The sequence below is a fragment of the Amblyomma americanum genome, chromosome 2 (genome assembly GCF_052857255.1).
Source record: "Amblyomma americanum isolate KBUSLIRL-KWMA chromosome 2, ASM5285725v1, whole genome shotgun sequence".
Lineage (NCBI taxonomy): Eukaryota > Metazoa > Arthropoda > Arachnida > Ixodida > Ixodidae > Amblyomma > Amblyomma americanum.
The window spans coordinates 23,936,732-23,948,859 of record NC_135498.1 but is presented as its reverse complement, the minus strand read 5'-3'; the positions used below and the strand labels follow the sequence as shown (position 1 = coordinate 23,948,859).

Below are 12,128 nucleotides of genomic sequence, written 5' to 3'. Positions count from 1 at the left end.
ATAGAATTTTGGTGACCCGGTAATTTCTGATGTGAATTTTGTCAGATAATTCGAGCTATCAGCTTGCACCTGCTCGGTTGACTTTAAGACCTGGAAGGAATGCCTGGGTTCGCTACAAACTCAGGGATGCTCAAGTTCAACTTTATAATGCAGCGTCGCTCTGCTTTTGAACTGATGTGTGAAGGTGCAGTAAGCAGTGTGATGCTTAATCGGACTTTTCAGTGCTTCACACCCTATTGCACATCATGATGACGTCACGTCGGCCAAAGTGATCCTCTGCAGTGCACCAGCGTTTCACCGTCAACATGTTTGGCGGTGGCTGATGTGCGCAGACTGTGCCCGGCTGGTACATAGATTATAGTTGTTATTTCGTGAACGCTGCATGCTGCACTGAAATCACCGCAGAAAAAATCACGGTGCCATCTTTGAATTGCCGGGATGTACCGCACACTCCCCTCATCACTCCTTTTTAATTGACAACTGTTCCTATCATGATCCCTTCTGCACATGCTCACCAGAGATGCATCCTGCCATTAGCCTGACATGTCTGGTCTTGGCTGCCACATATGCGCATGCCAGGAAAGTCTGAGTAGGAAAGCACTCGTGAATGGCGAATACCTTTGCCATTCAGTGGGTGCCATTGACAGAGATGCACGGCCATGTTCTGCCCGCGTTGAAACCGCCGTGACTTAAATTTTGGTGACTGGTGATCATGCGTCAACCATGACGAGTCCAAACAAGCTGCTGCTGTAGAGGGGTTAATCGTGGAATGTCTACTGCAGCTTTGTTGTGTGCAATGGTTGGAATTCTAATGCACTGCATGCAGTTGAACAATGTTTTGTGCTTGGGTTTTTCATTTTGCTACATATTTCAAAATCCCGCTTAATTTCAATCATACAGTGCGATAGGCTTGGAACTAACGAAGTTCTTCAATCCAGAGATCGAACCCAGTTTACATATTCGTTTCATACAGTGCTTTGATGTTTTATCTTTTGTTTGGTCATCAGGAGGAAAGGCATATGTTAAGCTGAGCTTATTCACCTTTATTTGTTCATTCCATTTTCTTTGCAGAGAAAATGGGGTATCAAGTTGGATCACAAAGCTGAAATCTTTCAGAATCTAAATGGAGCTGTAGGTGAGAGAAGAAAATTGCATGTAGCTTAGTCCATGCATGTGCAATGCAATACTTAATTTTGTGAACTTCCTTCTTATAGTGACAGTGAGGAGAAATTTGAGTCAGCCTGCTTCGATAGATTGCCAGGTTCTAATGACAGAGATGCTACATTCATTGCAAACTGCTGTTTTTCAGGACAGCTTTTTTTGTGCACAGGTTCCTGAGGCTCGGCTGCACTGCTATTTGCTTCAATTAATGGTCACGGCATCCTTTTTAACTTGAGTTGAGTGGCAGGAAAATTTTTTAGTCCAATTTTCTAGGCAAATAATCCATCTCTTGCTGCTAGAAAAATGCCGTCATAGCCGGAAAGATTGACGTAATTAATTTTTTTATTAGGACTGAAAGTCGGACGAAATTCTGGCTTCAGCGTCCCCTTAAGCAGCATAAGTATGGATGTAGAGGATCAGTTCTTTTTGTATTAAAATCATGTATTCTTCCAAGGTGAGAATAGTAAAAGCACGGTGCAGTGTGTTTTTGTGCTAAAGCTGTGACAGCTATGTTAAAGAACTATTTCGAAGTGATTATCAGTGGTGCCTTGTTGCTGTTCATTAAAATTAAGAATTTTGCCTGCTGAAACTTGCTTGCTCCAACAAAGGTGTTGTGTCACATTTTGAGTGGAATGAAGCTGACAAGGATGTGACAGTGAAATTTTTGCATCTCTGTGCAGGCTATGTGGAGCTTTTAGGCTTGGATTCTGAGCCATATTTGCACAACTCCGCATACGGGACAACACCTTTGGTCATACACGGCAATGGACCAAGCAAAGTATGTGGGATCACCCCTTTACTGTTGTAAATTATGAGGCCTATTGCCAAAGTTCTTCACCTGTGAATACAGTGTTTATGTAGGTGTTTAACCATGCATTTGTGCTGTTAATCCGAAAGTGTTCAGATTAGCCCAGCTGGTTTTTATTTCTGTTCTTTCATAGTTTTTTTGTGAAACTGTTTTGTTGCATAGTGCAGTGATGTGTACTTCATAAATAACAGAACAGTGTTAAGATCTTTTGCATCTACAGTCTGGACTACAGTCGAACCCCGCTACAATGAAATTCACAGGGTGCGCGAAAAATTTCGTTGAAGCGGAAATTTCATTGTGGCGAAATCAGCCCAAAAAACAGGTATGACTGCACTGTTCAAAAATACCATTTATTTCCAAAACATTCGGTCATCTTGGCTTGCGTCCTTTAAGTAGACATCAGCGTTATGTGCGAGTTTCACACTCGGCCAACAACTGCATCGCGATGTCGTCGTCATGCACACCAATGAAAGTATGAATGGTGTCAAATGATTCCATCGCATGCAATGCAGACGATGTCACCTTTCTTCCTCCCGCTTGAGGCCTCTCGGATTTTGCGTGCTTTATCCTCTAAAGAAAGGAACCTGCGCTTTCTGCACGGCGTAGCCGTGCTGGCGTCGAATCTAGCACACTAACACAAATGAAACACCGGACAATCGCACTGCGTCGGGCCGGCTCCTCTGCGCTTCTCTGTCGATGTGATGGACGATATCGAATGGCACCACCCATTCGCACTCGACGCATTGTGGGGCACACATCGATTCCAGCAAGAGTTTTCAGTGAAATTAAATGCCATGAACGTGCGGACGGGTAACATTATGCTTGTTTTGTAGTAAAATAAATGTTAAGCCCATCTCCACTGAACAAAAATTTCGTTGAAGCGGAAACGCACCTGAAAAGGTAATTCATTGTGGCGAGAACTAGCATGCGTTCTTTTCTATGGCTAGTTGACGGGGAATCTGAAATATTTCGGTGAAGCGAAAATTTCGTTGAAGCGGCGTTCGTTGTTGCGGGGTTCGACTGTAGTGGCATTTAAAACAACCTCAAATGATATGTTAATCAGATGTCATCAAGCATGACTACTGACCAAATGTCAGTAATTAAATAATATGGCTAATGAAAGGAAACTTGCATTTTATTGCTTTCTAGTAGTTAACAGCTGTCCACTCTGCCTTAGATATTTGCTCAAAGGCCCACATGTCATGATGCTCACTGCTCCCATTAGTAGTGTTGCTGTTATTAACTCTTATATTCGACGAAAACCCATCTCATGGTGTAGTATAGTAAACGTTAAAGGAATTGCCACAGGGATCATAACTGCCTCATGATGGGCACCTGAACTAAGCCACAGCTGAAAAAGTAAACGACAGGGTAGAGTCAAGGTGGGACAATGCGATCAGTTATATGTAGGATAGATCTTGTCTGGAATTGATGAGTTGGAGTGAGCATCAGATAAGAAGAAATGCAGGTGGCGGCTCTAAAGAGCTCTGGGGTACCCTACGAAGGGCCCCTGCCCCTGTGGCATGAAGGGGGCACCATGATACATCTCAGGCAATAAATTTGGCAGGGTCAGAGCATCTTGGTGCTCTGGTTTAGATTCCTGGTGAGCTGCCTCATTGAGAGCTGGCAGAGTTGCAGGGTGTCCACACAAAAGCATGCATAGCTGTCATACTTAGACCAGCAGTGCTAGCTTTAATTTGCTCATTTCCGAAGGACAAGACAGTACAACACTTTCTCAGGCAGTGGCGCTGCGGTGGCTGTAGGGTTATGGCGCTCGGCTGCTGACCTGAAAGATGTGGGTTTGCTCCCGGCCACTAAGTTGGGATTTCGATGGCAGTGAAATTCTAGAGACCCGTGTACTGTGCGATGTGAGGGCACGTTAAAGAACCCCAGGTGGTCGAAATTTCCGGAGCTCTTCACTACGGTGTTCCTCATAGCCTGAGTCGCTTTGGGACGTTAAACCCTAATAAACTTTCTCAGGCAGTAGGGAGAGACACAAAGCAAGCAACGGAATATAAGAGGGGGCCCTCTCCTTGGGCACACCACTGCTGTGCTACGATGAGTGTTGGCAACCTTGATTTCACCGAATGTAACACGTTTGGCAATGTGTGTGGTCACAGAAAATTTAATTTGAATCGAGACAGAGTGAAGAAAAAGGCTGTGAAATCCAGAAGCTTCATTCTTTCACCGTGTTCTACTGTTATTAGCTTGATCAAGGGTGGGGGACTTGTGAGAGAGCTGAAATAAAAAAGGGCAAAGGCAATTTTTTGCATGTATGGAGGGAAATGTGCTCCTGGCACAATCAGCTTTTTAGGCCAAGTTATGTATCGGGAAAGGCTCTGTGACAAAGATGCCTCAGACCAATGCCTGAGGGTTTTACTATTAACAGTGGTTTGCTGTCCAGGTCACTAACTGCTTCTTTAAAGGAAGGGCTTTTAACAATAATAAATGGCAAAGAAAGTTGAGAAAAAGAAATCGTGTTTATGCACCCACAGGTGCAGTGTTTTTGACTGAAGTTAATACATGTGACTGCACGTGCAGCCTGATTGGTGAAAGGCATGTGGCTTCCTTTTTGCTTAACTAGTTCGCACTGTCTTTGTATTTTGCTCTAATGTGACAAAAATTTATAGCACCAATTTTGTGATATTTTAGTGAGAATTTATTAATATGAAGCGGTTATTCTGGTATGCCTTTCACAGGCGCTATGGAAACTAAAATCGGGGATTTAACTTTGAGCTTATCTTTTTGCCAGACATTATCTTTGGCACATGCTGTCATTACTTGAGACAACTGTGTTGCAATTTCCCCCTTCCTTTTTTGCCCATCCTCATAGGTATCATTGAACAGTTATGGAAACTACCTCGCTAAGTCCTGGAATGACATGGCTGGCTGCCGTGTCTGCTATGACACCTTCAGCCTTTCGGACAAAGCGGTTGGTTGAAATTCAGACATTATGTTGCCTGCTCAGTGTTTTAAACAACTGATTGCCCACTAAAACTCAGCTTTTTTTTTCCAGGAATCAGAGCTACCAAAAGTGTTGCTTGGCATTTTTGTTGAGCACCCAACACCTTTCTTGAAAGAGGCCTTGAACAAAGTCTTCAACCTGGACTACCCAAAAAAGAAGATGCACCTCTTTGTGCATAATGCTGTGAGTGATCCATCTGCACAAAATTTTGTACATGCCACATGGATTTTATCTGGGTTATTCTGTGTATGCAGGAGTGAGGTAAAATGCTTTGGCGGTGCTTGAATGAGGAACAGACTTAGCTTAGTGTTATGCTGGTCATGTCTTCTGGTTACAAAACAACAAACTGTGTGACCCATGCCGCTTCTACATAGAGGGTATTAACACGCAGTTGTTTGTTCATCAACTCATGGCAGCTTTGGACAGATAAATATGATTAGTTATGGAGACGGCTCACTGGGGTGGTTCTTGCCAGGGGTATTCTTTTTCTGAGCACATTTTTGTGCGTTTCATTTCTTGTTACCGAATTTTAGTGGTGGTGAAATGAAAAAATTGCCTGTATACTGAATTTCGGGGCTTGTCGAATAACCCAAGCTGGTAGAAATTAATCCAGCGTCTTCAGGTATTACATGCTAGCCTTGGTGCAATTTTTGCATGAGAAACACACTAATTTTTATTAAAAAAAAAACACTTCAAAGCACCGATTGCAGTGGCTCAGTGGTACTGGCATTCAGTTGTTGGGCATTCCTGACTGTGGTGTCTGCATTCAGTGGAGGTGAAATGAAGGAACACTTGCATAACTGAGATTTTGTTATGTATTACGGAACTGCATGTGGTTAGAATTGATACAGAGCTCACCATGATAATGTGCCTTGTAGCTGTTTCCTTCTTTGGCATGTAAAATACATTAGTATTGACTAATTGAAATGACAATCAGTGAATAAGGGCAATGGTTGAAATTCGTTTTATGGTATGGTAATGTACATTAGGTGAGCATTGTGCAGTATACTAAGGTAGCAAACTACATTAATAGGGAGCACTCAAGCAGTGCTATCATATTGTGAGCTATACATTGCTGCAGCTGTGGTTTTCTTTTTGGCTGTTTTCTGCATGTGCTCAGAAAATCAACGTTTGTCTGAGGTTTGCAATCTGGTGCCTAATGATGTGAACAGGCACAGCTGTGAAGTAATTAGAGAGCACAGTTATTTTAAGCATTTGACACTTCCTTTTTTGCCTGACTGTTGCATAGAGCACTTCATCATATCAATACAGACGGATCATTGATGTGATGCTTCTTTGATGTGACTGTGGTGTTAACACTGCTGATTTTCTTTGCCGATTAGTTTACAGCACTACACAAAAGGTCTCTAAGAGATCAAGCATAGTTATATCTGGACGAGGCTTTCTGTTCTACTTATAAAATCAGACTTGGAAATTCCAGTTCAGTTGTTGATCAAAGAAAAGAAACAACTTCCCATTCTTTCAGATGCACAGTGAGTTAAATGTCTCGGTTAAAGTGAGTTAAAGCTAAGGTTAAGTGAGTTAAAGTTAAAGTGAGTTAAATGTCTCGGTGTTCAGAAAATAACCGAGCAATCTTTATGGAAACCTAAGATGCTGGCTGCTACACATTTGCTGCGCTTGACTATTTGTTTGGAAGTGGGAACTTGGTGGTGTGAAATGCATGACAGCTGCACAAGCATTACCAGGTTGCTTCTTAATTTCATTCCTGAACAAGGAATCAGTTTGACAGCAGTACTAATGATAGATGTTTCTATAATTGAGGTGTACTAAGTGAGAAAACATACATGAAATATAGTAGTACAAATGGCCTAGCTTTCAAGGAAGTTATTGCAGGCAACCTTGGCAATAAAGGGGCTGTTATCTTACCTTTTCAGTGATACTTCTGACCTTTTAGGGTCATAATTTATGGCACAAAAAAAAAAGATGTCAAATGAAGATAAACACAAGCGTAGCTCACGGTTGTTTTCTGCAAAGCTAGACATGCAGCACATTTGCATGCACACCCTTGTATGAGCATGATGGTAAAATGCAAATTCAACCTTAAAGGCACACCAAGGACAATTCTGTCCAGTTAGCTTTCTCAATAAATGTTTATTCTCTGACATGCAAACCCTTGTATGTGCATGGTGATAAAATGCAAATTCGACGTTAAAGGCACGCCAAGGACAATTCTATCCAATTAGTGTTCTCAGTAAAGGTTTATTCTCTGACTCTTTTGGGGTATGTTGACGTTTTTCGGGCAGAAAAAAAATATGCATATATGGCTGAGAAAATTGAATTTAAAAACTATCCTGCCATTTTATCTAACTCTTGATGTTTTGTTGCTGCCATTTTGAAGTGGATGATGGTATAGCCTAGCCTCTGAGATCTGCTTGAAAAGTGAGTGAGAGTGATCTCTTTGTTATTGGAACATGGCACTCTATAGAGGCCAGCAATTTGTCCTCAGTGTCTTTTGAAGGGTACAATATCAACCAGCGCAAAAGTTAACTCTTGTTTCCGGCTTCATCTTTGGCTTCATAATAAACCCAGAGATGCCCATTCAAGTTCCGCACACGAATTGAAGCAGAACTTCCTGCAATGTGGTGGCACAGCATAAGGGTAGACTAAAAGAATTCAGTGACTTGAGTGTTTGTCAATGCTGTTCTTTTGTGCGTAGCCTTAATGCAAGTTGGATTCAAATCCACTCATAGTTGCATTCATTGTACTTAAGCCGTAGCACTGCATTACCTCCTTCCTATTGCCCTGTCATCACTTCCTCCATTTCTCAAGTGATTCTTGAGTTATTTATGACTCGGAACAACTAACCTAGACAGGAATTTCCTTCAAGTGAAGCTTCTTTCCACCTGGATATGTTTGAGTGATTGTGAAGGTTCAAATTGCTTTCTTGTTAACCACCAGGAGAAGTTTCATAACGCGGAGGTGGATGCATTTGTGGAGGAGAAAGGACCATCTTACCATTCTTTCAAGTACCTCGATGTGTCTGAAGCCAAAAAGGAGTGGCATGCCCGCAACCTAGCCCTGTAAGTTGTAAAGCCAATGAATGGCAACAATTAAACTCTTTGTTGCTGTGCTCGTGGCAGGCTATCGCATTTTATCCTATTTACTCGAAGCTAAGTTTGTCTCGAATCTAAGCTGACTGTGGTAAGTCTTGAAGTGAACGAAGAAAAGAGAAAAGTAATCTTTGAAAGCAGAATTACTGAAAAAATGGCTAGGTAGAACTCGAATGATGTGTTTTATGGTTTATGTGAGTACTCAGCATGAGACTGGCAGAATGTTGATTTGCCATCGTCTATGAATGTTTCTTAGCCACTTCTCGCATCCCCCAACACTCCATCATTCAGTGCTGTCTATCTCCGCTGGCTTCTACATCATGATCACGGTACCTTTGCCGTGCCGAAAACGCCATACTTGTTGAGGCACAGCTGAACAGAGGCAATCATTGTGTTCAGCAACAAGGAGACATGCCAATCTTGTGTAGGGTGTTCGAAAGCACACCATTTAGCTAACAAATTGACATCTGGCCACTGCTACAAGGTTCTGAAATTAATATTTGCTTGGTAGTGCTGCCACATTGACCGACAGCCAAATGGACACAAGCACCTTACCGTAAAGGGGCTCTGAAACATCTTCTGATGAGAGTACTTAAACTTGCTCACTCACTGCATTCCCTTGTCATGAACACCTTAGCGAAATAATACGCTTTTACGCACAGCAGAGAGCCCACAATCGCGTGAAAGTTGGCGGGTTCTTTCCAGCGACTTTTTCATGGTTGCGTCCACCTCCGGCATGTGTTACCGCGTATTTCTATTCAGAGGTTAGATTCTTCCAGGCATCAGTTCCAGCGGGTTAGAAAGTTCCTCATCCCCCTCACGGAATTGCCACGCGTGTCAGCAGCTTGTAGAGGAGCGCCGACCTTTGAGCATGCAAAAAGTGACACGAGAAAAGGGAAAGGCACGAAGACGCTGATATTCAAATTTTGACTACAGGTAACTCAGCTTCTACAAAATGCACTGAAAAAATTCTTTCTGGAGAATATTCGTGAAGCAGTGCCCTTTAATATTCCAGGAATGCCGCACCTTTATTGAGAGCCCCTTTCAGAGCCTCTTTAAGCTGACTAGTTGCTCTCTTTTATGCTGATTTTTACTATTTTGACACACCGCTCAAATGTTCTACACAAGACTTATGTGCACTGAACATTTGTTTCGTCCACATCGTATTATTGCTACGCTTGAAGATTCAGGGAGTTGTTCACTGCCAATAACATTATTTCAGATTTGAAAGCAGCAATGTGTGAGCACCGCATAGTGGCAGGCATTGTGTTGCAGAGCAAAGCACGCTGTGAATTGCTCCAGCACTGCAATGGAAGATGGCAGAGCAGTGGTGCTAAATGAAGGCCATATCCTTTGTAAACCGGCGGATCTAAGTAAACCGGCAGATTTTGTATCCTTAGTTCTTGTAAAAACCATAGGTTTAGATTTTATTAAATACTATAAGTTAAGAATTTCATTTTTATTTGAAATAAGATTCCTAGTCGGTGGTAACATACCCTTGTGCGTTGAAGTTTGGGAGCTTTCGAGGTTATTATCATGATGAAATATGTCCCAGTAGTAAGGTGTATTGACTAATGAATGAATGATGTTTTCCTGGACCTTTAGTTGTACTTTCATAGTGGATCAGTCATGTGTGTATTGGAGTTATTGCTTCATTATGCTTCAGTGCTTCTGTTATTTTTTTGCAGGGAGGAATGCTTGAAGATAAACTGCGATTACGCCTTCTTTGTGGACAGTGAGGCTCATCTTGATAATCCAGCCACCTTGAGGTTGCTCATAGAGACTAATCGGTATGCTTCAACTACCAAGACTGCATTGTATCCTGCCCTGCCTTGAAAAAATTTTAATGAACTGCCTGTAGACTGGCTGCAGAGCGTCTGTAGATTGTTTAAGGGTATTTTTATAAGGCTCCTTAGGTCGTTTTGGACTCTGAATTTGTGCCAATAGTACAGGCTGCAGGTTCAGCAGCTCTGAGAAGGTAATCAAAAGTGATGTGCTTGGAGTGTGTCATTAACACACATATCTGTTGTTGCCAGTACACAGAGCATCCATTGTAAGCTTGTATGGTATTTAAGAAAAAATGAAAGTGGTTATGCAATATTACAGAATGGAGCAAAGTTGAATGTTACTTGTATATGTACTGTTCGAGTGAGCGTATATAGTTTGTAACAGTGATAAAATTAATAACTGTTTGTGATTGGTTAATTTAATTCCAAGTTTGATGGGTACATTTTAAGTTGGTCAGTTAGGAAGCTGTACAGTGCCACAAGAGAGACCAAGAGACACGGTTTTTAGACATTATTTCTCTAAGTTTTGTCATGTATTTGTGTTCAGTTTGGAAAATCAGGAGAAGTCCTGGCCCAGGCCTGAGTAGTACCTGCAGATATAGGCTCACAACGAAAATGACCCGCAACAGCTTTAAAGGAGTATGAACATTAAATTTTCGGTTACATTTTTTTTTGGGGGAATTTGAAGTGATGCACAAGAATTTAGTATGTATACATGGCACGCTGTGTGGAATTCGGCCATGCCTATCGAAAATTTGTAATTGAATTTCTTCTCTTTTTACGATTTCAACAACTAAACAGTGGCTATGATGCTATGATGCCAGAGTTAAGTTCAAGTTAAGCTCAAGTCATGTGAGGCATAACAAAATCTGTGATTGATATTACTGCTATTGCTCTAGCCTGCCCCAAGAACCGGAATGTCTATTAAGAGGGTATAGTACTTCTGTCCTTACGTTCTTGTGTCCTAAACTTAACTTGGACGTCACAGACACCATTTGGTTGCTGAAACTGAAGCTGAAACATGAGAGACGAAATTTAGTTAAAAAATAACCGAGTGGAGGCGAATTCCATGTGGTCTTTTATGTTTGCTTATGTCTTGTGTATCACTGCAAATAAAGAGCATGCAATCGAAATTTGGTGCACATACTGATTTAAGACTAGCGAGTTATAGCCAGGCGTTAAGATGCGGGCATTATATTCCTGCCGACTTTGTAGCACTCGGTCAATACGAATGCCTACCAACCTGGCCAGGCTTCCACCGTTGTAGAATTCAACGTGCACCCTGTTCAGACTTCAGCAGCTCCTTGTCAGTGACAAATATAAGAAGTACCTCCGATTTTTTCACTGCTGCTGGTTCCTGAAATTTTGTGTTTTGTGAGCTTTCCAACAAAGGATTTTAAGTATCTTTCTCTTAGGAAAAAAACCTCATTATATTTGTTATGGTCAACTAAATGAGTCAGCATGATTCTGATTTTTGTCTGCAGGGATTATTGGCTGATTAGTATATCTTGAGGCTCTCACTTAGGTATTATGAATCGCCAACTGCATTCCTTTAGCCTCATTACCGTGCATTGTGCAGCTTTAGTTAATGCACAATTCAAGCTACCTGTGGCATCTGTACGAGCTGTGTGGTTATGGGGTGCAGCTGTCTACACAATCAGAGGACTACTATTAAGTAAACAAGCTTGTTGACATAATAGAGAGATATAGATTTTTTTGTTGCTTTTGTGGGGGTTGCACATGTGAAGCTCCATGCAGATCTGCTTGAAAGTACTCAAGCTTTTATTGACATCGCTCTGGATGCTGGCTCGGCCAAGCAAAATGTCTCTGCATTTTCAACTTGCTTGTGCCCTTCTTGTGGGACATTGTCTGGGATATGCCGCATAAATGAATAATTTCCGGCAGAGATGGTACTGGTCTTAGAAAAACACGATTGTTGGAATCTCCATGTTGCAGAACAATTGTTGCGCCACTACTGTCAAGGGAAAAGAGCCTGTGGTCCAATTTCTGGGGTGCCTTGTCTTCGGATGGTTACTATGCACGATCTCATGACTATGTGCCTCTTGTCAAGCGGGAGCGCATGTAAGTCTGCTTTTATCTGTTTTTGTTTTCGAAATGGTAAGCCTGTGGAAAGTACAAGAGGATCTGTTTTGTGAAGTCACTCGAACCAAAGACACAGCATGCAGTGGATTTGTAAATTAGTGGACATTTGAGCAGCCTGTGCGTAGTGTATGGGACAAGCTGACGGCTACTAGTACCTGGGTTTTTGAGCAAACATTGGGCACTGAACACTCATGTTCAGTTGTTGCGTGGCTGAAGATGTTAGTGGTACCGTA

General features: G+C 42.0%; 1 protein-coding gene across 3 annotated transcripts in view; it reads left to right on the top strand.

Moving 5' to 3' along the window:
• The window catches only part of Plod (procollagen lysyl hydroxylase), a 127,324-nt gene that overhangs the window by 15,032 nt on the left and 100,164 nt on the right, over positions 1-12,128 (top strand). For all 3 annotated transcript variants that reach the window (XR_013312483.1, XM_077653476.1, XM_077653475.1), the window contains 7 exons: positions 1,072-1,135; positions 1,842-1,939; positions 4,803-4,901; positions 4,986-5,117; positions 7,854-7,975; positions 9,694-9,795; positions 11,749-11,874. Coding sequence is in view for 2 of the 3 variants with exons in the window: in XM_077653476.1 (XP_077509602.1) it covers positions 1,072-1,135; positions 1,842-1,939; positions 4,803-4,901; positions 4,986-5,117; positions 7,854-7,975; positions 9,694-9,795; positions 11,749-11,874 (743 nt within the window). In the remaining variant the exon portion in view is untranslated. The remainder of the gene's footprint in view (positions 1-1,071; positions 1,136-1,841; positions 1,940-4,802; positions 4,902-4,985; positions 5,118-7,853; positions 7,976-9,693; positions 9,796-11,748; positions 11,875-12,128) is intronic.